General features: G+C 45.7%; 1 protein-coding gene across 1 annotated transcript in view; it reads left to right on the plus strand.

Annotated features, from left to right (window-relative positions):
• The first annotated feature begins 370 nt into the window (after positions 1-370).
• LOC130251922 (protein LYRIC-like) overlaps positions 371-23,652 on the plus strand; it is a 30,864-nt gene continuing 7,582 nt past the window's right edge. Inside the window, exons 1-8 of the mRNA XM_056488987.1 lie at positions 371-562; positions 599-694; positions 10,797-10,856; positions 12,011-12,101; positions 14,398-14,466; positions 16,262-16,465; positions 18,090-18,164; positions 19,773-19,871. Of these exons, the coding sequence (XP_056344962.1) occupies positions 371-562; positions 599-694; positions 10,797-10,856; positions 12,011-12,101; positions 14,398-14,466; positions 16,262-16,465; positions 18,090-18,164; positions 19,773-19,871 (886 nt within the window). The remainder of the gene's footprint in view (positions 563-598; positions 695-10,796; positions 10,857-12,010; positions 12,102-14,397; positions 14,467-16,261; positions 16,466-18,089; positions 18,165-19,772; positions 19,872-23,652) is intronic.

Raw genomic sequence — 23,652 nt, forward strand, 5'->3', positions numbered from 1 at the left:
CTGCGCTGCTCCAATCGCGTCGCCTTCACCTTTCATCGCGTCCGCTCTCATCCTCCTCAAGGGAAAACCCACTGCGCGCATTAACCCCTTCATCCCCGGCGCCAGCCACCGGCCGCGCCCGGGGTCCCTCCCGCCCCCCGCAGGCGCACCCGCCCTTCGCTCCCGTAAGCACCGACGTGTCCGCGCCCCCCGGGCCCCCCCGCCCCGCATCCCCGCAGCCCCGCAGCCCCGCATCCCCGCAGCCCCGCAGCCCCGCAGCCCCGCAGCCCCGCAGCCCCGCAGCCCCGCATCCCCGCCCGGTGCCGCTCGGAGCGCGGCTCCGGCACCAAGTTCGGGAGCGGGGCGAGCCGAGCCGGGCCGGGCCGGGGCGATGCTGGGGCCGGCGGCGGGGGAGCTGCCGGGCCGGCTGCTGGCGCTGGGCGCGGGGGAGCTGCCGGGCCGGCTGCTGGCGCTGCTCTGGCCGGCGCTGGTGCTGGCGGCGGCCGCGGCCGCGCTGCTCGTCCTGCGGGGGCTGCGGGACCGAGCGGCCGCGCCGGGACCCCCCCGCAGCCGCGCCGGGGAGGCGCAGGAGGAGGAGGAGGAGGAGGAGGAGGAGGAGGAAGAGGAGGAGGAGGATGGCCCCGCGGGGGCCGGCGGCCGGGCGGCCGGGGCGCTGCCGGCGCGGCAGCCGCAGGAACAAAGGCGCACGGCACAGGTAAGGGTACCGGGGTTAGCCTGGCCCGCTCCCCGGGACGGGACGAGCATCCTTCCCTCTTTCCTGCCCGGCACCTTTTCAGGGCACAGAACAGCCTCTGCGTCCCGCCGGGCTGCTGCCATCCCATCTCGCCCTGTCTCATCCCATCTCATCCCGCCCCGCACCTCTCAGTGCGATTTAGGAGCTCGGCACTCCCCGCCGAACCCTTGATGTGCCATCAAGATGACAGTGCAAGGCAGCAGGTGGCCCGAGCACCTGGCTGGGGGGTGCTGGCACTGGCCTTTCATCCGTCGTTTTGTCTGACAGCAGAACTCCATATCCACTTTGCCGGGAATTAAGAAAACTCCAGTTAATGTCCATCATATTAAGAAGGAATATACAGGAGTAATAGCCATACCTTGCTGTTAATACAATGTTCTAATTATGTGTATTTACTCCAAACCAAAGCTCTGTTGTTATTGCATTAATACATGGCTGTGAGCTGGTGATCATGGCCACCCTGTTGAATATACACTGAGTTTGATTTGATACACAGTGTTGAAGTTTCTCTATGACGTTGTCATGATCCTGTTGCTTTGACACGCTGTAAGCTGTCTGTAGCAGAAAATCTCAGTGTAAATCACAGAAAACAATTTCACCAAGCCACTGCAATGTGGAAAGTAAAGCTCTCAGAATAACTTACCAAACATAAGTATGTACTTAAAATTAATATATCGAGATTTTTTAACATTTTAATCTGTTACTATTGTCTCCTAGGACTCATTTCTGAGCAAGACAAACAAAATGAATTTGCAGGATTTTTTAAGTGTGCTATAAAATAAGTGGTTTTGTTCCTCAGGAGCAGAAATGTGTCAGGCTTTCCATTGTAACACTAGTTTTCAAGGGTATATTATTTTGTCATGGAAGCTTTAGCTTTTAGTTGTATTATAGTTATATTTTAATCAACTACTGCATTTTAGGGTATTTTTTCTTTCATCAGTCAGAGCAGAATCTTGACCTGGCAGCATAAGTACCCCTGAATTTTTAAAGAACAACTAAATCTAAAAGCAATCTGAACAGAGCTACCAGTGTCAAGGGGTGAAGAGGGATTTCAGTAACAATTTTATTGCACCTTTATAATCATCAATACTAGATAACTTGAGTTGCCTGCAGAAGCAATGAAAATTTTCCAGAGCCACCAATACGGGAGGCAGCGTGGGATAGAAAGGGGATACACCCACTTTATTGTTTAATCTGTTACTATTATCTCCTAGGTCTCATTTCTGAGACAGACAAACAAAATGAATTTGCCAGGATCTTTTTAATGTGTGCTATAAAATACGTGGTTTTGTTCTTCATGACCAGGAATGTGTCCAGGTGCTGAGATGGTGGCAGGGTTATTAGCTCAAGCTGAAGCCACTATTTGGATATCTTCTAGTCAGGGATGCTGCGTCTCACAGGCCTAAGCAACAGAAACCAAAGAAGAGGAGGGATAAATTGAAGGGATAAATTTGTTTACAGTCATGTGCAGTTTCTGCTATTAATCTCATATTTTCCATTGCTGAGTGATTCCTGCTCTTTAGGGACTGGCCTCTTGCTGTTGCATTTACACAGTAGCATCATCCTCTATATGAGACCCACTGATTATCGTGCAGAGCATGGAAAACAGCTCCTGAGGAGGTGGAGGATGAGAAGAGGATGATCAAGAAAAATAACTTAAAAGATCCTAAAGATAGATAATCCTGAGAAAACATCTTGCATACTGAAATGAAAAATGAAGGCCTGTCCTCCTGTGACAGTACCGTGCCGTTTTCTTTCTCTGTTTGTTTCTTCTGTTTTCTTTTCCCCACCCTGCCTTCTCCACTGCTCCTTGTCATTTCCCATCAGATTCTCTCTGTTTTTGAAACATCATATCCTCGAGGCAAAAACTTTATCTCCTTACTTAGTGTAAAACGTTGCACTGCTTTGGCACCGAGCTGCTGCGAGGATGCCAGAACAGCCAAACACCTCTGATATGCTGAAATTTGCATATGAAAATTTCCAGGAAAGCAGCAGCAGAGGTGTACATAATAACAAAGTCTCCCATTCATAGGCATGGCCAATGTGATAAGATGAGGTGTATTACAGAATTAAGATGAGGTATTACAGAATAGGAGCCCCCCTCTGCTGCCTGCTGAGGTATGAAAAACCAAGACACAAATTGCCTCCAGTGCTCAGGTGTGTTGATACATCTCAGCAGCCAAACATCTGCATATCCTGGAGTGGTGGATAAGTCAAGATCTTAATTAAAAGAACCTAGGTGGTTAATTATTTTTTCAGTTTGGGAATGCATGTTTGCCAGTGATTCCCACTTGCTGCCCCATGGGTGGGCTGTCAGGTTGCCTTCCCATGAAATCCGCTCTTACTTGGCTGCAGGATGATGTAGGACTGATCTTCCCTTTTTGTGTCCATACTTCCCATAGCAATAGGATCCAGAAACTGTCCAGGAGCCACAGTGCCCTGCTAGACCCAGACTGAGTGGTTTCAACATCCCATGTGATACAATTTTGTTGAAACAAACTTTCATAGAATCGTAGGATGGTTTGGGTTGGAAGGGGACCTTGAGGATCATCTGCTTCAGGCAGGGTCACCTTCCACTAGACCAGGTTGCTCAGGGCTCCATCCAGTCTGTCCTTGAACACCTCCAGAGATGGGGCAGCCTCCACTTCCCTGGGCAACCTGTTCCAGGGCCTCACCATCCTCATGGTAAAGAACTCCCTAATATCTAATCTAAGCCTCCTCTCTTTCAGTTTGAACTCATTCCCCCTTGTCCTCTTACTCAATGCTCTTGTCAATAGTGTTGCCCTATCTTTCCTTGAAGTTCCCTTCAGGTGCTGGAAGGCCTCAGCTCATCACTGTAGTGGTGCCCCCACCAAGACTCCAAAACCACATGCTCCCCCCTCCTGCTCCCCAGCTTTCCCCCTCCCACCTACAGTGGGATGGATTGAGACTTGGAGGCACAAAAGGTAAAGATCACAAACTGAGATAGCATCAATTTACTGGAAACAGCAACGAGATAAGAAAAAAACAGGAACAGGAATAATATTTATGACAGAGGGTATGAGAAAAGAAATTATTCACACAGAAACCCCTTAACAATAGACAATACCAGACTGGAAGGAACCCCTTCTCCCCAAAAGAGAGTCCCTTCCCCTGGCCCCCCTGGCAATGACTTTAAGGTGAGATAGAATAAGCTCCAGGTCCTGGCCAGACTCCTTCACAGTTTCCTCAAAAAACTAACCCTGTCCTGTCCAGAGCCATGACAGTCACCCTGAACTCGTCTCTTTTGCAGGCTGAACAACCCCAATTCTCCCAGCCTTTCCTCATAGTGCTCCATCCCTCTGATAAACCTGGTCTTATTCCAGCAGGTCCATGTCCTACTTGGGAGCCAGAGCTGGGTGCAGGTGGGGTCTCACCAGGGCAGGGCAGGGCAGGGCAGAGGGGCAGAATCCCTCCTCACCTGGTGCTTTGGGTGCAGCCCAGGGCACTTTTGGCTTTCTGGGCTGTGAGGGCACATGGCCAGGTCATGTCCAGCCTCTCACCCATCACTTAGTTCCAATGGATACAAGGCCTCCACACAATCATACAAGCACATGTTGTCACACAGCCAAACACACACCAAAAATCCCTCTAGAAATTATGCTGAGAGTGTTTAGTCTTTTTCATGATTGCCTTTTCCCTAATTTTGGGAAATGGCTAATGATACTTGCTGGAAGCCAACTGATCTGAATGGAACAGTTGTTGAGTTGGGGGGGTTTGTGTTTACTCAGAGTTTTTGGGCTGTTCTGCAAACTGGTCAGGTGTAAAGAGGAGTGCTTTTAACAAATGCAGTGACATCAGCTTCCTTAAGCAGCTTCTAAAAATATGTGCAATCTGATACATTCCAAAAGAAAGCTTTCTGCTTTTCTGAAGTGTCTTTATAAACTGGAGATACTTTTTGCTTCTTGCAGGATTGCTGTACTAGAACTACAGATCCATCCCTTCAGCTCCAGAGCTTTGCAGAGACTTTTTCTTTTACCCTTTCAGGTTCCACAGTATTTTTCATGCCAGTGCAACACAGTTGCACAATTACTACAATTACAATTACAGCTGCCCTGGATTAGAATTGATTTTTAAAGTATCCTGGAAGGTGTTAGAGTTTGGTAGTTGCCTCCTTAAAATGGAGCCTTTATCCCTTGTTGAGATGGTGCTCTAATTAATCAGAATAGAAGATCCCAGGAAACAGATTTCTTCATCCCTCCTCACAACAGTAGTTTTAATCTACTCAGCTGCAGAAATTCGTTGCCCAGATATGTTTTTTCCCCCTGATGGTGACAGCAGCTGAACTGAGGCAGGTACATGTCAGGTCCTTGTGTTTATGGCTGCTGTGTGCCCAGGGAAGGCTGGCCAGCAGGAGGACATGCCATGTAGGCAGCATCATCTTAAGGATGTTTCCCTAAATCTTCTCAATTGCTTTTGGATATGAAGGGCTACATATGCAGTCCTGGCTCCCACTCCTTGTCATCAGCCTGTGCTTGTGCTCAAGGGGTCCCTATGGGCAATTTCATCCTTGGGACCATATGCAGACAAACGGGTTTCCTGTTCTGATGGCCTAGATCCTTTTCCACAAGGTTCTTGGAGCATCCATTCCATGGGAGAACTGCCCCTTTCTTTCCTATGCTGGGTGCTTTGAGGGAAAGGGAAAATTTCACATATTCCTGGTGTGTAGTTCTCATACAATTCTGTTCATTGCATGTGCTTCCCATGTAATTTTCCTTTCCAACACACTCTTCTTTCCTACTGGGAACACATTTGTCTGAAGTGACTTTGCCAGAGAAAACTTTGCATTACCACATATCAGTAACAGCTATTAACAATAAGAATACTAGTACTTACAGTATTGATCAAAAACCAGGATTGTGCTCTCTTGTCCCTCCCCTTGCAGATATGTCTCTGTAGGGTTGTGAGCAGCCATGTCCCAATGAAATTCCTTTATATCCTTCTCCCATGCATTGAGAGCCACCCAGTTTCCTTTGCTAACAAACCCAACATTTTTTTGGCCTTCCATTGTCACCTGAGCAGAAATTGCCATTGTGTTATCCTTTCCCTAGCTGTTAGAACTGCCTGATTTTCTTTGAAGCTGGTACTTTCCTGTTTCTCTGATGGCCTCTGCCTAAACCCCATTCTTTTTCCTCTGACAAATTCAAACTTGGCTTTTCCCATTTCCCTGGTTCCCACTGGTTTAGGGAACAGGTCTCCCAGAGCAAAGTCCATCATCAGGACATGACCATGTGTCAAAGCCAGACTGGCCAGGATGTCTGCTTCCCTTTATGAAGCTCTGAGTCAGAATTAATGGAACCCAGCACTGCTTTACTTCCCAACACCTTTGTCTCACCAATGCTCCCTGTCTGTGGATGCAGAAGTGAGAGCCCTGCCTGGCTGCAGCAGCAGCACTTGGGTTTGCTCACCCTGTGCCCAGCCCCTGCCTCTGTGCACAGATGAGAACACACCTGCAGAGAGCCAACAGTGAGCTGCAAGTGGTGCTGCAAATAATCTGACCCAGAGCATGGAGTGTAGGGAGCAAGGACCAGATCTTCCAGAGGATGCTGAGAGGGATGAAGACTTCCTGCTCACTTTTCGGCTTGTTGAAGATCTACTGAGAAAGCTGGAAAGTGTAGTCATACCTTGTCCAGTTGTAACAGAGCATATTTGAGGGAGAGAGCATGTTTAACTTATTGCCCTGCTTAGAAAGTCCTTTTCTTTTTGTTCTTTTCTCCTACCCCTTCCCTTATAATTTAATTTAGTGCATGTTGGTGTTACTTTTGTCATAACCAGTGTTGCCTTTTGGCCTAAACCCACTACATTTTTCTAGTGTTGTAACATAAAGTGAAAAGAATTCCAATTTTTTTTCACTGGAAATGAGCACTAAGAAACAATTTAATTGAAGTACTTCATAAATCTGGAAATGGTTTTGTGTTCACAGACCCCCTGCCAGAACAGGGTAGTTTTGCTTCCTTTCATTTCCAGTGTCCAACCCACTTAATTTGAGTTTTCTGAAAGTGGTAGCTGAGAACAATTTTCTGAATCTTTATTCATGTTCTTAAATGAATTCCCTAACTTCCAATGTGTGAAGCATATAACAGCTCCCTTTGGGTTTCAAAGGCTGAGTTTATTTTGTCCTAGTATCCCTCTACTGGGCAAACCTTTCCATGCCTTCCTAAGGAAGGCAATTTTAAACACCTTTACCAAAGGGACAAAGGGCAGTTAGTGAACCTGAAGCTGATGTTCACATAATTTTTAATTAATCCTATAACCAGCTGGTGGCACTGAGATGTGAATCAGGCTGTCCTTATCTGATGGACCCTTATAAAGGTGTTGGGTTTTATAAAAATGACTAGTCTAACAAAACTACTGAAATACATAAAGGTAAGTCTGTAGTCATACAGCTTTATTATGGCTTTGAATACAAGGTTTATATACTAAACTTAGTATTTTTTAGCACTTGAAAATGGATCACTTTGCCTCCTTTCTTTGTGACTTTATGTAAAACTATATTAACAGCACAAAATAAATTAAACACTAGCTCAAGAGAATTAGAAATTGCTAGTTTCAGAACAATCATCAGAAATATAACCTCAAGTTACATAAAAAAGGGAAAAAAAGGCAGGGGGTGGGGGGGGGGAAATCCTGTTCCACTGGGTCACGAACCAAATGGCCATGAACTAAAAATAATCTTTCTATTGTTCCACAGAATGTGAGTAGAAATTAATATGCTAAGTCTGATTCCACTAAAAGTCCTGTTTCTGTTTCTCTGCATATATTTGATGTATTTGGAATTGCACTTAAGACTTAATATAGTCATTTAATGTGGTGGATTTGGATGTGTTTTCCCTCTACAAAACTACATTTTTCATTAAGAAAAAAATTTCCCCAACAATATTAATTTCTCTTTAATGATTCCATTAGGTAAAATGAAATAAAATAATGAAAATTCCTTTTTCCTTTCCATAGTGGCCAAATGGCATGATAAAGAGGCATGACTAATCCTCTACCCTAAGGGCTTCAAAAGGGAAGAATAGGGTAGGGTGGGGCTCCTCAGCCACACAGCCAGCTTACTGCCTGAAAAAGGGTTGGATAAGGGCAGGATTTAATACAAAAGGTCAGGCTAACATAATACATTTCCACTGAAAGGAAGTAGAACTCAGTAAAAATTCTTGGTGATGAAAGGAAGGGAGTTGCTGGTATTACTGAAGGATGGCAGAGAAGCAAGAGACATTTCAGGTTTGAAAGAAGAGCATCACCACAGTGTGGGATGTTTGCTGAGTATCAGTGATCAGGTTTGGTACTTTTTGCACTCAGCTGCTTGTTAGGAAGGATACAACAAGCTTCAGGAGTCCCAGGTGGGTCCTTAGGGCTGAATAGCCACTCAGTCATCACAAAGACCCCTGGCACACAGTAAATAGACTGTCATAGTAAATGACTGTCAGAAGTTCATATTTAACCTCCTAGTCAGTGATGCAGACAGAGGTGGATGTTTGTCTAGCAGGTGAAATATCATTTAAGTAGCAAATGCAGTGCTTGTCTGGTAAAAGTATGCAGCAGTCAGGTGAGCAAAGCACTAAAACAAAGAGCTGCAATTTTCCAGCTCCTTGCTTACTGTCATTTATATGGAGAGAAGGTCCAGGAATGTGATCCTGCTCCAGCTGAGACAAGTCTGTCAGAGCCAATATAGTTTGCATCTCCCTTAATCCTCCATTGCACTCAGCATTTTCCTCCTGGGGCTCCCTTGCCTGTGTGAGGGCTCTGTTCAGCCTCGGGCTGTGCTCGCTCACGCCAGCCTGGGGAAGGGAGGCAGTTTCATGTCCTTAATCCTGACATTTCCTTGTCTCTGCCTGTAGTCCCTCTTGCTTGCAGAAGCATCTTGATATAAAGAGAGGCTAACAGGAGGTGGGATGTCTTATCCTCTTATCTGTGTGTGTCTGAAAGAAGGCAAAAAATCATCATCCTCTTTGCATCCTAAGCTGGTGTTGCAATTTCTGTGCCCATGGTGGCAGTCGTGCTCAAAGTGCCTTCACTTGGGAGGTCCCTTTGCAAAGCCTTTAGAAAACAGTGATTTCATTATGAAAACTGGGAAATCACCAGGGTTTGATGGCATCAGGAAGGAAAATTCCACTTACATGTTGTTTGGCTTCCCCCAGTCATCTCTTCTTGCATTCATCTGATAAAATTCAGTTCTCCTGGAGCTCTCTGTCATATAATGGAAAGTGTCTCCCCTAAGGAATTCTTGTCCACTGAGTCAAGATCTATTTGTGTTTTCACATATTTAAATATACAGAAACATATGCTGAGAAAGAAAGAATAGTATAAGCTCAAGATCTGCCATATCTACACGGTTCAAATTTTCACCAAAATGCCCCTGGTTTTGTATTTTATATCCTACCTTTTATGTGAGAGGCTGCTTCCCTCCCTGCTGCAGGTAGAGCAGGGATTTTCCCTTGAGCAGAGCAGGAGAGGGAAAATGGTTTGCTTTGTGGTGGGGTTTATGGAGTGTCTCTAGTAAATGAACCTGAGAGTCTTAGAAGAGAGTGCCCAGGGAAAAAACAAGACAGCCTTGCTAGCTCCTAACAAATGTTGCTGGGTTTTAACAGAGAAGTAATTATTTTACTAATGTTCAGAATAACATAACTGTAAACAATTATATTGTTTGCATATGACAGCTGAGGGAGATGGAGGAGATTTTGGCTTAAGCTTATAATGTGAAGCTGGTGGAATTACTGATTTAACAGGCAGGGTTTTGCCTCCTGCTACTGTGATGCTTTACTGGAAAACTCAGAATCAGTATTGTCTGTGCAAAGTCAACAATTTGGGGGTTTCCTCTCATAATAACTGTGGAACTTGGGACAAACACCAGCCTGCTGGGCCCAGGCCACCATGGGCTTGTAACTGGTCTGGAATTCCAAACAAACACCTCCAGGGATGATGCACTTGCCAGCATACAGGTGCCTGTGCTGCACTTCAAAGCAGACCTCTCTGAGATTTGTGAAAAATACCTCTAAAATCCCCAAATATCAAAGAGGCAGGAGGCAGCATCAGCTGGCTTCCCTTCCCCAAGAGGATTGGGCACCTGAATTCAGCAGGGATCAGATGGGTTGTGCTCCAGGCAGGGCTGCCAGGGATGCCCTTGCCCCAGGCAGAGGAGGCAGAGGATGGATCAGGGATCAGGGGACAGCCTGAGTCAGGCTCCCTTCTGGGAGATGTGGGTTCAACTAGGCAGCCCACAGGTCTGATGGGCTGAAGGAAGCCTGGACAGTGCTGAAGAGCAGCTGCCTTGCACAAGGAGAGCAACCTGGATAAGCCAGAGAAGTGCCATACATCCAGGAACGAGCTGCTGTGTGTGTCAGGGGGAACAGAGGCAAGGAAGGAGCCTTGTGGAAGGACCTCCAGCCTTGCCCTGGATGCTGCTGGCTCTGCAGAGTGTGCAGTGGCCCTTGCTGGCACAGCCCTTGCTGTCTCAGCTGCAGATTTACACCCTCCCATCCCTGTAACTGCTGGATGGCAATTGCCAGGGAATGCTGAGACAGCTGAGACATTAATCAAACTATAATTTGAAAAGTCCTTACACATTTCTTGTTTACTTTACAGGATCTAGGTAGGATAAAATCTATTTTTTTAGTTGGTCAGATAGACTTGAGAGGGAACATAAGGTCCACCCCAACTGGTAAACAAGAATTAAAATAAGCCCTCTCATGTCTATGCTGTTTCTTTAAGCCAGGTTTACCCTATTTGAAAAACAACTTTGATCCTAGACAAATCTTATGATAAACCACAAATATGTCTGCTTTGGAATAAATCTTTGTGAAGTTTCTGGATTTACATTCATAAAGGCTTAGCATACACTAATTAATTTGGAATAAATTACTCCAGTTGGCACAAGGCCACAAATTCTAGCCCAGATTTGTACAGGGGGTTGTTTAGCTGTATCTTTCAGACTATTGCATGCATTATGGAAGGATATTGAGATAAATATATTTATATATATATTTACACATACACACACATGCATCTAAATGTATTATAAGGCATTTTTTAATTGTTCACCTTCTAGGTTCCAGTGAATGGCCATCTTATCACATCAGTCAACATCAGAGAAAAAAAGCTCCTCAAGGTACCAGCAAGAATTTTAGAGTTTATGTATTATCTTTCAAGAGACAGTTGTTTTAAGAATGTTCATTTTTTTAAGGTAGTTTGTTCTTCCTTGGTTTGCTGCAGGAGATGATGCAGGAATGTAAGACTGTGTAATTTCCTGGCACAGCCACCCTGCAGTGTTTGTCACTGCCACCACAAGGGGGATGCTCTCATCATCCAAGCCCAGAGCCAGGTGCTGGAATCTTCTGTATTTCCATTCCAGCTCTGACAGGGACATTTCCCTGGGTCTGTTTGAGGGTTTTGCCTTGGGCACTGAGCACTTGTACTGGTGTGGAGGAAGAGGCTAATGCTTTAAAGAGCTTCCAAGTCTTTACAGCAAGTTCCAAGTTGCCCAGACAAGCTGTGTCTTCCCCATCCCTGGAAGTGTTCAAGGGAAGGCTGGAAGGGCTTTGAGCAGCCTGGGATAGTGGAAGGTGTCCCTGCCCATGGCAGGGGGGTTGGAGCTGGGTGACCTTTAAGGTCCCTTCCAAACCATTCTGTGATTCTAAGTGAGGAGCAGCCCCTGAGCCTGGGCAGGGAACTATATTTATGGCAGAACCACTGCTTAAACTAGAACATTCAGAATTTATAGTTTAAGGCTAGTGCTACTGCTTCATCAAGCTGTATGAAAATGGCCTCAGCTACTCCTGTGCCCTTTTAGTGCAAACTACAGATACCTTCATTAAAAATAGGCTGTTCCATGGTTTGGGGGGAGGGGGGAGGGGCTGGGGTTTTTTGTTAAGCATTGGCAGGATCCTAACTCTTGGTTATAGCATTCCTGATTTGAAAGGGGACAAATACTTTAGACTTTCCTCCTTCAGAGGAAGGACATTAGAACTTAGGAACAATGAATGCAAATCTTACTGTAGAGCAGGTATCTGAATTAAAATGTAAACTTTCTAAACTAGCAGGTAAGTTAAGACTTTAGGTCCAAAGTTTATTTATTTGGAATTTGCAATAAAATTTGCTCAGAAAGACTTTTGCACGCACTTAAAAGACTCCAGCAACCCCCTATCCTGAGTATCATGGGCTGTCTCCATTTTGCAACTACTGCCCTGACTCTTTTTTCCTTCCAGATGAAACTTAACAAATATTTGTTCTATCCTTTTGCTATCCATCTCCTCTCTACTGTAGCCTAAGAAGAAGAGGAAAACCCAGTGCTCAGACAAAGAGGTGCCAAAAGATCTCCTTTCTGTGGAAAAAGACAAACTGCAAGAGGAAGAAGGTAACAGAAGATCTGATTGTTCTGTTATCTGATGCACATTACCAAATAATAACATGGGATTAAATATGTCAAAAGGGAGGCCTTGTCTACTATTGTAGAGTTCTGTGTTAGTGGGGAAAGGTGCCAGTTTGAGAGTTATTTCTATCACCTGCTCCTTCCTAAGTGTAACTACGTGGACAGGATCTGGTTTAATTACAGAGGAGTAAAGAGAATTATTCTAAAATAAAACTGATTGAACTCTGAAAGATTTTAATATACCCAAAAAAATGAGATTCAAACCAAATGAGCTTAGAAGTTGATATAAAAAAGTCAATATATTTTATTTAATATTAAAAGAGGCGAAGAGAAAGAAAGAAAAATAGAAAAAGAGGTGTGTGAGGGGGACAGTGAGAGTGACAAAGATTAGAAACGTGTCACCCCTCCATGGGCTCCAACAATGCCTTGTTGCTTCCCTCCAGCTGGTCTTCTTGGTGGTGAGGGTCCCCTCCCTAAAAGCATAGAATCCCATGGGTTAATATGCACTGGGACAGGTGGGAATGCCATGTGCCTCCCCTGAGGGGGCAGGTTTGAGCCTGCCCCTTGCCACACTGTGGATCTCTTGCACCTCCTGCTCTGGGGCAGGGTCTGGGTGACCCTCTGGGAGGGACCTTTGCTGGGCCATGACCCCACTCTGCTGCCCCTCACATGGATGTCCCTCAGATGTGGCTTTCCTGGGGTGAAGGGGACAGCTGAGCTGGTCTGCACAGCAGAGATGGGCACTCACTGCCTCACACCCAAAACCTTTCCTCCTCCCCTCTGGAGCAGGGTCTGTGCCAGCCTGGCAGCAGGTAAACCTGGAAGGAGGTGCTGGGCTGGGCTGAGGGTGCCCTTTGAACAACAAATCAAGTTGTCTTAGGCAGTTTAACTCACAGTTCAGGTTTTCAGTCAGGAGATCCATCCAGGGTGGGCTTTGGTGGTGCAGCTTCATTATGCACTTTTTGTATAACCAGCAAAAGCCCTTCACAAAGATGCTTAAGCCATAAACCACACCACTGCAGTCTCTGACAGGGCCATGTGCCTTCCTGCCACACTGCCCAGGTCCCTCCTGTGTTCCCAGGGAGGGCAAGTCTGCAGGTGAGGAAGGATGCTGCAGTGGCCAGAGGCTCAGTGGTCAGCAGGGTCCCTCTTCACCCCTTTCCCCAGTGCTGTGGCCTCTGCCCTGCTGATGCACATTGCTGTGCCCATGACTGAGGCTGGTACAGGTGCTGGGCAACTCACAGCCAACTTGAAGCACTCCTGTGAGCAGATCCAAGACCTTGGTTTGCAAGCAGTTCTGCAAAGAAATCTGGCAGAGGCCAGCAAGGCTCAGGCAGCTACAATTGCACTGGCAAATACATTGCATCCCATGAGCCCCTCTCTGCCTCCCCCCACCAAGGGTTACTTTGAAAACAACAAATTCTAAGCTTTTCTGGGCTTAAGAGATTACAATGTGATTAGTGTGGTGGTGAGAGCAAGAGAAGCCCTCGCTGCTGCTGGACCAGAATCCTTCCTGGGGCTGAGGCTGCTGGGGGAGAAGAGGACACAGCAGACATTTCTTCAGATGGATCTGTAATTTTTTGAGTGGATGAGCCAGCTGAACTGTTTCATGTGTTTTTTTGGGGATCTTCAGGGATGATTCAGAGAAAGGAAGTGTGTTGTTCAGCTCCAGGGACTGTGTTTTTTCCTTCATTAACCATTTCTGCCAGCACCTCCTCTGACTTCTTGGGTCATGGAGAGCATGGACAGAGGCAGGATGTGGCCCCATGGGTGTGAATGAATGTGTGTGTAAACCAGCTGAGTGGGAGAGGGTGTCCACACTGCAGAACAAGTCTTAGGGCATATTCAGGGCTAGAGGAACCCAGTAAATTGAAGCCTTATTTAATGGTTAGGATTTTCATTAACTTCTCCCCCCTGTCAGACATATGAGGTGGATGATGCTCTGCTGTGACCTCTCCCCCAAGGGAATGGCTGTCACATCAGGCTGGCACACAGGACAGAAGAATATGTGCAGTTATGAGAGTCAGGACACAACAGACAGGTCTGTGATGGGGATTTCTTCTGTAACACGTCTCTGCAGAGGAAGCAAAGGCTTCCCACAGGGGACATTCTGCACACAGGGGACATTCTGCACACAGGGGACATGCTGCACGAGATCTGGTGCCTCTTTTACAGCCAGCAGCAGAAACTTTCAGATGTCTATTTACCTTGGTGCTAAGCAGTAAAGGCAATGAAGAAAGTTCTTTGATAGCTTAAAAACGACCTTTGCTCTGTGTTGCAGGAGTTTGGCAGACCAAGATCAGCAGCCGTGAAAAGAGACACTTAAGGAAGGAAAGGCTGAAACAAAAAGGTAAATGTACCTTTTTCCATTCACACACCTGATCTGGCTGGGTTTGTTACCCCTCCCCACACCCCAGCATCTTTCTGTTTGCCCTAGTCATCATTTGGCAGCAAAATCCATGCACTTACTGGGGCTATTTACTTAAGAAAAAACAGCTTTGGGAGCTTTTACTTGGGAACTTGCCTTTTACTCCATGCTCTCATTAAACCAGCAGAGCACACAGCATTACCCACAGGACTTGGAAAGCAGATGACTGTTAGACAGTAGATCTGCTAAAGGCTTGATGTCACATGGGCTTCTTCCTTTTGCAGGGCTTGACAGAAGATTTCTGAAAATAGGAGTATAAAAACACACACATTTTGCTCAGTTCCAAATGGGTTCTTTAGTCCAGGATTGCCCAGATTAAAGAACTATAATAGGAATATACTTTTATCCTAATGAGAGAAAATGAAACAACACTTTGTGCTCACTCCACATTTTTCCTCTGGGGATTTCAAGGTGTCTGCTGTGCACTTATGCCTATATTCATTTCTGCTAATCATGTTATATGTAATACTCACTATATGAAAGCAGGTCATGGAATTAAGGCATTTGGAAGTATTTTCATTATCTGTGACAAAATGATCAAAATAACCTTTGGGTTTATAATATGAGAGTTATGTAGAAGCTAAGACAGGAGTTTGGATATTGGAGAGATGTAGCTGGACTGGGAGATGTAGCTGGATATTTGTATGAGTTAGTGCATTATCTGCAATAAGGCTCTTAAAGTGCTCTCAGATGCTCTATTAAAATTGAAGGGTAAAGGAACAGGAAATTTCAATAGAAAAATATACAGACACTTGGGACCACTTTATCTATAATTTGGACTATATAGAGTTAAATATCAAGAGTTTATATTTTTAACTAAGGGTCCTTAAAGGCTAGAGGTGCTGAGGTCTCCACTTTCTCTCCAGCAAAGTGAATGGGTCCACATTTCTTCCTTCATGTAAGCTGACCTGTTGTCATCAGTGGTGCCAGCTCCACATGCAGAACCCCAGAGGGTTTAACTCTAAGGTCATGCAGGTGTTAAGGGCTTTGCTGGCCCAGGAAAGGGAGCTCAGTTCACCAAGTCTCATTTGAAGCATCAGAAGTCTTTGGTGCAACCCTGCAGCCTGGGCTGTGCAGAATGCTGAACCCCATGATCATGTTAGCATGGGCATTTACAGAGTAGTGAGATCTGACCTTCTGGGAAGAAGCCCTAACCCTGCTGAGTGCTGGCTGGGCACAAACAGCAGCATCAGCATTAAGGTATGTGAAGGTGGAGTTGATGTCAGCAGTGGTCTCCTCCTCACCAGAGCTCCAGAAAATGCTTTGCTATTCTGAAGGCTGGAGTCATAACATGCTTAAGGATCCTTTAGAACAAAAATGTTGGAGATAACCATAATTTTTAAAAAATATTCATATGCCTGCACTGATTTCTCTAGCAGCCTTGAACTAGCAACACCGAAGAGGTTTGCATTTCCTTTTTCTTGGAGGTCCAGCTGTTCTCTTTCTCTCCCTGCAGGACTCTGGAGGCCCTAGCCTCCCCTCCAGGGAGGGATGCCCAAGGCTGCTGTGGTGCAGTCCTTCTCACTTTGGCCTTCCTGCTTTCCACCTCAGTGTCCCCTCTCAGGAGCTCTGCTTCACTGTCATCACAGCTGTAAATAATTTCAGCTGGAAATAGTCTGATGGGTTTAGATCAGGCTTTGCTCTGTTGCCTCTCCTGTGCAAACTCTTCCTTGCAATTAAAAATAATGACGATCCTGTGGTAATGTTTATTCCCAAGATCCCAGCAGAGCATCCCTGGGCAGCTCGGGGGTTGAGCCAGCCTTTGACTGGGATGAGAAGGGAGCAGTGTGGCCACTCACAGAGGACACCAGTGGTGGTGGCAGAGGTGCTTTCTGTGCCAAGGCAGAGCTGAAGGGCTCAGGAGCCCTGCGGGGAGAACCAGCACCCTCCAGATCAGAAGATGATGTTTTCTCCAATGTAGGTGAGTGTTGACATTCAAATACTGCTGAGGGGATTCTTCACAAATTGCTGTTTCCTCATGAAAGTGCAGCCCCACTGACATTCATCCTGCCTACCCCCCTTGGACCCTGTTAGGTGTCATTTATTTCCCAGCCATGTGAAAAGAGGGGTCCTTATGGCAGGAATTCCTTGTGTTGTAGAATACCTGCTGGCCTGGTTTGAAGGTCAGGTGTCTGCCAATAAAGGCAGAAGCTTCTCTTTGAAATGGAGAATGTAAAACCCCTTCCTCTAAATGATTATTATAATTTTGAAATTAAGGGGCTCTCAGGCAAAGATATGGGAATTAGGAATAACAGTTCTTTACTAGGAAAATTAAAATAGAAATACAGTATTACAAAGAACAAGCCCAAAACACTGCCAGAGTCAGAATCCAAGCTGACACCCGTCAGTCAGTCAGGGTGTTGGCAGCAGTCCCATTCAATGGTGGCTGCATCCTCCTGCAGTGGCAGATGTGGTTCAGCTGCAGCAGTGCTCCTGTAGAAGGTGCAGTTTTCCTCTGAAGGTCCAGGGATGATGTGGAAAGGTCTGGCTTTCCTCTGGAATCCAGTGGAAAGAAGGGACCTTGCTGTCCAAAATCTCAGTTTTTCTCTAGGTAGGAAAGGCTTGGCTCCTCCCCTGGCTGGAGCATCTCCCAGTGGGATGATGGAATTTTATCAGTCACACAGTGGGACTCAATGGCCCAGCAGCAGATGATATCTTCCTGGAGGGAGGATGGGTTGTGGAAAAGATAAAGATGATTGCCCAGCTGGTTTAAAGATGTCCCATTAGCAGATATCTCCTCTGCCAGGAGATCAGGGTCACTGCCCCACCCGGCTGCAGCAGATGGTGACAGAATCCACATTTCTGGCCACATCCTGTATTGCAACCCAAGACACCTGCTGGGTACAAGTTGTTTTCTACCCACAGGTATTATTTGTGTCCTTTACAACCAAAGCCTTGCCTTCTGGGGATGCTCAGACACGGTCAGAGTTAGGCTGCAGGGTATATCCATGTATTTCAAACCAGGAAAAGGAAGGTATTCCTAAATTAAAAGCATTTGATTTTGACTACATTCTCAGTGATCAATTGAGCATGGTGGCTGAATTGAATGGTATATAAGGCCACATGATGACTCACCTTCAGTAGCAGTAATCCAGTACTCTGATGATTCAGAAAATGCTCTTAGGTTGCCCTCATGTGAGTTGCCTTCTCTGCTAAAGTCCTTTTCTTGCAAAGCAGAGGATTGATGGGAGGACATTAGTACCATTTTTACTCTAATGCTTTCAAAAGGCCAAATTCCAATATATGATGACAACTTCTGCCAGTGGTGCATAAAGAGGGCATCAGATCAGAAGTCCAGAGAAGTGCCATGCTGGTGTGACATGCACATTGGCAGACTGAGAAAGTGTACATGGTGATGGGGCTGGACTCTGCCCATAAAGGTGATTTCTCCTTGCTTGATGCTTGTCCAGCAACAGCAGTGGACAGCAGTGGATGCTTGGAATGAAGAGAACGTGGAAGGGCTGTAATGAGCTTGGGAGCATGAGCAGAAACTGTGAACATGACATCAGATTTTGGGTTACTGTTTGTTTGCATTTTAAATGCAGGAACATGGGATATTGCAGATGTAAAATCCTGTCCTGTGACCTTTGGGACATTGTCAGATCTCTCCAGGGATTTAGGTGAGTGGCCTCTTGTTGTATTTTGAATTCTTCCATCCCTTTCTTAGCTGCTTGGCTGAAAAGGGCTGCCATTGATCACACATGGGTCTTCTCCCCTGGAGCCACATCTCATCAGTCACTCCCCATGGCAGAGCTTGCTTGCATCTGCAATCCAGCACAGCAGTGTTTTAGGGAGCAGCATCAGAACCTTTTATTGAGTGCTTTCAAAACTCGTGTATTCCTCTTGGAATAAATAATAAAAAAAATTTGCCTCCCCTGCAGATTCTTTCTGTTAGGTTGACTCACAGAGAAGGTTTCTGTTGTGCTCTGATAACCAACAAATTCTGAGAATTTCAGACTGAGGGAGGGAGTGAATGTGCAGCTTGGAAAGGCTGTGTTAGAGCCTGCCTAGCCAGCAGATTCTCATCCAGCACAGTGAGGGATTTTCTGCTGGAGCCTCTCCATGCGTGGCCTTGAGAAGGATGAAGCATCTCCTCATTTTACATTGATTTAAGCCTAATTTCTGGCTTTCACTTTGCATCTTTGCAGCTGTCAGTCTTCACTGATTGATTGCAGGAGCCCCTGGTGCATACATCCCCTACTCACCAGAAACTCAAATTTGACTGAAAGTTTAGGTAGATGATGAATACAAAGTCTGGTCCTGAATCTTTAAGAGATGCTAAAGACAAGCAAAGATACATATAGATATCTGTGCACTAAACAGTGTGTGTGATGTTAGCCAGAATGCTGAAATCAGCTTCTGAAGCCAGAGCAGGCAATTAATGTAACACCTGCAATATTTAACCATCTGTTTTCCAACACTTTGTCAGTGGATTCAAGCAGTTCCTAATGTGTAAGTAATCAACAAGGAGAAATATTTTTTAACATCTGCATTTATGCAGCAAAAAATCAAACTGATACACAACTGTATAAACCTCAGAGTTCATTAGATGAAAGGAAGAAAGGAAAAGTCAGAGATTTGGAAAAAAAAAAACAACCCTAATTTATGAAAGATGTGAAGAATACACTAGTCTGTTATGTACAAGCCTTAGAAAGGGGCTAAGGGGAGTCATTCAGGGAGCCATGTGAACCTTACTGGTTGCTTTAGTTACTCAAAGTAATCATCAAAACAACTTTTTCCTCCAGCAGCTCTCTCACCTGTGCTCTTTCATGGAGCAATGAATTTGGTAATTATGGATTTCTATTAGCTTGAGCACAAGCCTTCTCACTGAAGGAGGAGGGAGCTGGAGCTGGATACTCTGGATGTGGCCTTTGCTCTGCAGGAACTGCAGCTCCCTCCTTAGGTCCCCAACAGACATGTGGCAGAAGTTTAAATTTCTGAATGTTATTAGTGTAGCCATTCCTGGGAGAGTTATTTTTAATAACTTATGCATGTAGTGTCCTCGTCCAGCCTTTGTTAATAAATCCACTGTGATGAGAAGCATAGATTAATGTGTCTTAAATTATATAACATCCAGGCATCGTGACAGAGTGAGCTGCCACAGGCATGATTAATTGGTTTTAATAATGTGAATATACCTATGTGATTATCTCTTAGGTTTGGGATTTGGGCTTTTTTTTTTTTTTTTTTTGTTTAATTTTTTAATGAAGATGCTTTCCTATGTGCAGATAACGTGAAGAGTAAATCATCTGAGGACAGTCCTTCCAGATGCTGCTGGCAGGGCAGCTCGACTTTCCTCCCAGCAGATGATGCTTGGCAAGGGCAGGGTATGTCTCTCTGCCCTTTTTCTGTAGACAATGCAGGAACTCTCTACAGTCCATTCCCTGAGCCTCAGACATCAGGGTTCACTCCCCTTGTGGCTCATTTGCTGGCCAGGCAGAAATCCTGTGGGGGTCTGGTTTTGAGCAGGTGCCCAGAGCTGCTCTGAGCTTGGTCAGGGCAGCAGTTCTCCTTGAGAAGGGCAAGAAAGTGCATTTTATTTATGTTTTCCTTCAAAGAAGAACAAACAATGCAGTAGGTACAGGCCATTTTGGTGGGTACATCCTGGTGCAAAGTGTAACAGAGCTCCTGGGCAGCAGCAGCAGCTGCAGGATGCTGTGTGCAGGCTGCTGCCCTCTCTCCAGCAGCTGCACTGCTGTCAGCTGTGGGCAGGTAAGGAACAGGGCAAGCACAGGGTGATCCCTCCCCACACCCTGCAGACAGAGCTCAGGGACTCCCTGAGCCAGAGGCAGCAGGATGGGCTCTGTGTTTCAAAAAGCCCCACGTGTTAGCAGCCAGCTCAGATTACTGGATTTGGGAGACCAGTTCAAAGCTGTGTTTGGCTCTCATAACTGAGGCACTGTGCTTCCCTCCCTCCCATCGTGGTGTGGGAAGCTGGAGCTGAGTGTGCCTTTTCCAGGCACAGTGGGGTGGCTGGGGGAGAGCCATGGCAGGACATGTGCTTGTAAAACTCCTGTACCTTTGCCAGAACTTTAAATTTCCTTGGAAATGCCCTGAACCCAGATCCAGAATACAACTCCAGTGCACTGTGGCAATCAGGATTTCAGTCTTTTTGGGACTGGTAATGGGTGTTTTTTTAGTTTAAAAGAAAGACAAGCATGGGTCCTGAGTGGCTGGAATTTGGCATGAACAGTGTGGGTATTAGATGACCTTTTCTCTTGACCTTTCGGTCAGGATGAGTGGAGTATTTATATATACCCCTGTTGTTGGGAGGCCTTTCCCTGCTCTTGCAGGAATGATGGCTGATGAGCTGAGCAAACCTCTTTGTGCTCTAGCTGCAATGATTGCTTAACTGCAGGAGAGCCCAGAGGGCTGGAATGCATTAAGGAGAAAAGATTGTGGCTGTCTTGCTTCTCTGCCCAGCGGTAACTGAAGCTCTGCAGCAGATGCATCACTTTAGCTGTGATTTTATAAATAGCACAGTTTGCTTTAAAAAGAATAAAAACAAAACCCCCAACCCTGAGCCTTCCAGTCCCTTGGTAGTGTGTTTCTTTACCCCTGCATTGCTGCACAGGGTCCTGGCCCTTTGGACCCACGGGGGATGGAGGGAAGCAGCGTGGGCAGCTCTTCAGCAGCGTTCCCTTGCACTGCATTTAGCACATGTCACACTTGGCACACTCTGGCCTTGATCTGCACTTGCAAAGCCAAGCAGAGCTCTGATTCTGGAGTTCCATATCAGTCTGAGAGTAGAAGGATAGGAGCAAATTCAGCAGCTTGTTTCTGCAAACATCAGAGCAGAAGTGTTTAGAGGATTCTGTCTTACGGCTTGCTTTTTTGTCCTGGTATTTTTTTTTTCCTTTGAATCATCAGCCTTGATACTGATGCAGGGGAGGGGTGTGTCAGGAACATGTATTCCCTGAATTTAGATGAGGTAATGGTTGGCATTAAGGTCGGTGCTGCAGGCAAAATGAGCTCTTAGACAGTTAAACATGGCCTGTTAGCTCCTGCAGGCTTGGGAGCTAAAAAAAAAAAAAAAAAAAAAAAAAAGCCATTCATAGCCTAAATATGAGCTGGGGTCATTTTATCAAATGCAGAGCAGCACATGTAATGAGTCTCTTTGTTCTGTGCTGGGCTGGTACAGCTGAAGGAGCTGGGTGCTGGATTCCTCTGGCCTGGCTGGTGGAGCTGCTCCCTGCTCCACACTGGGTTATCTTTCTGTGAGGTGCCAGCAATAATAACACCCTCACAAACGGCTTGAGATTTAAGTGTTGGCACAACTGAAAGCATATATACATAGAGAGAGAGTTAGTGGTAAAGGGAACTGGTATATTTATTTTGGTATATTTAGAAGACTCTCAATCAGGCTGGTTTCCAAACAACACACTCCTGGGCTGACATTCATTAATGATACAGGCTGCTGGTGGTTAATTCTTAATTACTGTCATATCTGGAGTCCTGTGTCCATTTCTGGGCTCCCCAGCAGAAGACAGTCAGGGATATTCTGGAGAGGGTGCAGCCATGGCTGTGTATGGGGTCACTGCCCAGAGAGTGGGGAACAGGCAGATGGGTAAGAAGTGAATTTCCACTTATCCATAAGTGAAAGCCTTTTTTTAAATGGTGAGTGGTCAGGCAACAGAACAGTTTGCCCAGAGTGGTTGCAGACTCTCCACCCTTCAAATTATTCAAAACTCTGCTGCATTCCTGAGAAACCTGCTGTAGCTGAGCCCTCTGTGAGCCATGAGGTGGGACTGGACAATCTCCAGAGGCCACTTCCAGCCTCAGTGATTCTGAAATTCTCATTCTGTCATCAGTCATTGTCTCTGCACATTCTAACAATTAGTCCTTAGCAATCTAAGCCTTTGTTAGCTGGGGCACTCGGTGTCCTGGAGTTGAAGCCACATGGTCAGCACTGATGGCTGCAGTCCCTCCAGCAGCCTGAGGTGGCCAGGACCCTGCCATTAAGGAAAGGGGCCCCAAACTGAGGAGCTTTGCTCATCTTCTTTTTTCTCTACTCATCCTTTGTGTTTGCATACTTTCCATTCCTGTTGCAAAGAGTCCTGACATAAGTCACTTTATTTTTGTGCCCAGGAAGTGCTCTGTTTTCACCAGGTGCCTTTCTTGCTTCTTCTGCAGGGTTGTTCTTGATCCTCCTGCCTCTGCCTTGGAAAATTTACTTTCATGTGCTTCCTAACAGTCCATTTGTGTACCCATGTCACATCTGCCACTGCCCCTTTGGTGACATTTATGTACTTCAGCTTTGCTGTCCCACAGAATGCATCACAAGCTGTGGCTGGTTTTGCTGTTCTAAAACATGTAACCCACACAGTGTGGCCAGCTGGGCTGTTTTGGAGCACTTGTGTCTGGTTCCAAGGCAAGGGAATACTAATTTTATCCCATGCATCTGCCTCCAAGTGCAGCAGACCTGTGCTTTGGCAAGAGTGCAGTGCAATCTCTGAAAATCCACAGTCTGCAAATGAAACATCTCATGACCATGAGAGTCACTTTTTATCTGTCTTGGCATCCTCCCAATGAATCCTTCATCATTGCCAAAGCAAATTTTCCCCATAACTTTAAAAAAACTCCCACATCTCCTGACTCCCAACCTTCCTTCTGTTCCAGAGTTAAAATCAATTTCAATTCCTTTGTTTTATGGGAATCAGTAGCTTTTTTCCACTAAAAGAAATCTTCAGTCTGGGGTTTATTTGATATTTTGCCTCTACTGAATTATGCTGAAGGAAGGTGCCAAATAAGGGATTCTTCCATCCAGCTATTGACCTGTAACATAGAAATTCAAGCTTTAGAATGGAAATTATCTACTCATTTCAACTGAATGCATTATACTTAGTTTACAAGTGATGTCTTGGCAAGGATTTGGGTTAGGGCTGTGTTCATAACACAGTGAACTGCCCTTTGCAAAGGGATGGGTTTTCTACAGCAGCCACAGAAAACTCAGTGTCATGGACAATATGCAGCCTATAAGGGGTTTGCCCTGCCAGATGAACCTCCCTTAAATTTCTGTTGCCCATATCTTGGGACAGCATGCCAAGAGAGATGCTGATAGATTAGAATCCAAATGTACAACTCTGCATTAGAAAATTTCAAATCCCC

Source organism: Oenanthe melanoleuca, chromosome 3, assembly GCF_029582105.1.
Source record: "Oenanthe melanoleuca isolate GR-GAL-2019-014 chromosome 3, OMel1.0, whole genome shotgun sequence".
NCBI classification, from domain to species: Eukaryota; Metazoa; Chordata; class Aves; order Passeriformes; family Muscicapidae; genus Oenanthe; species Oenanthe melanoleuca.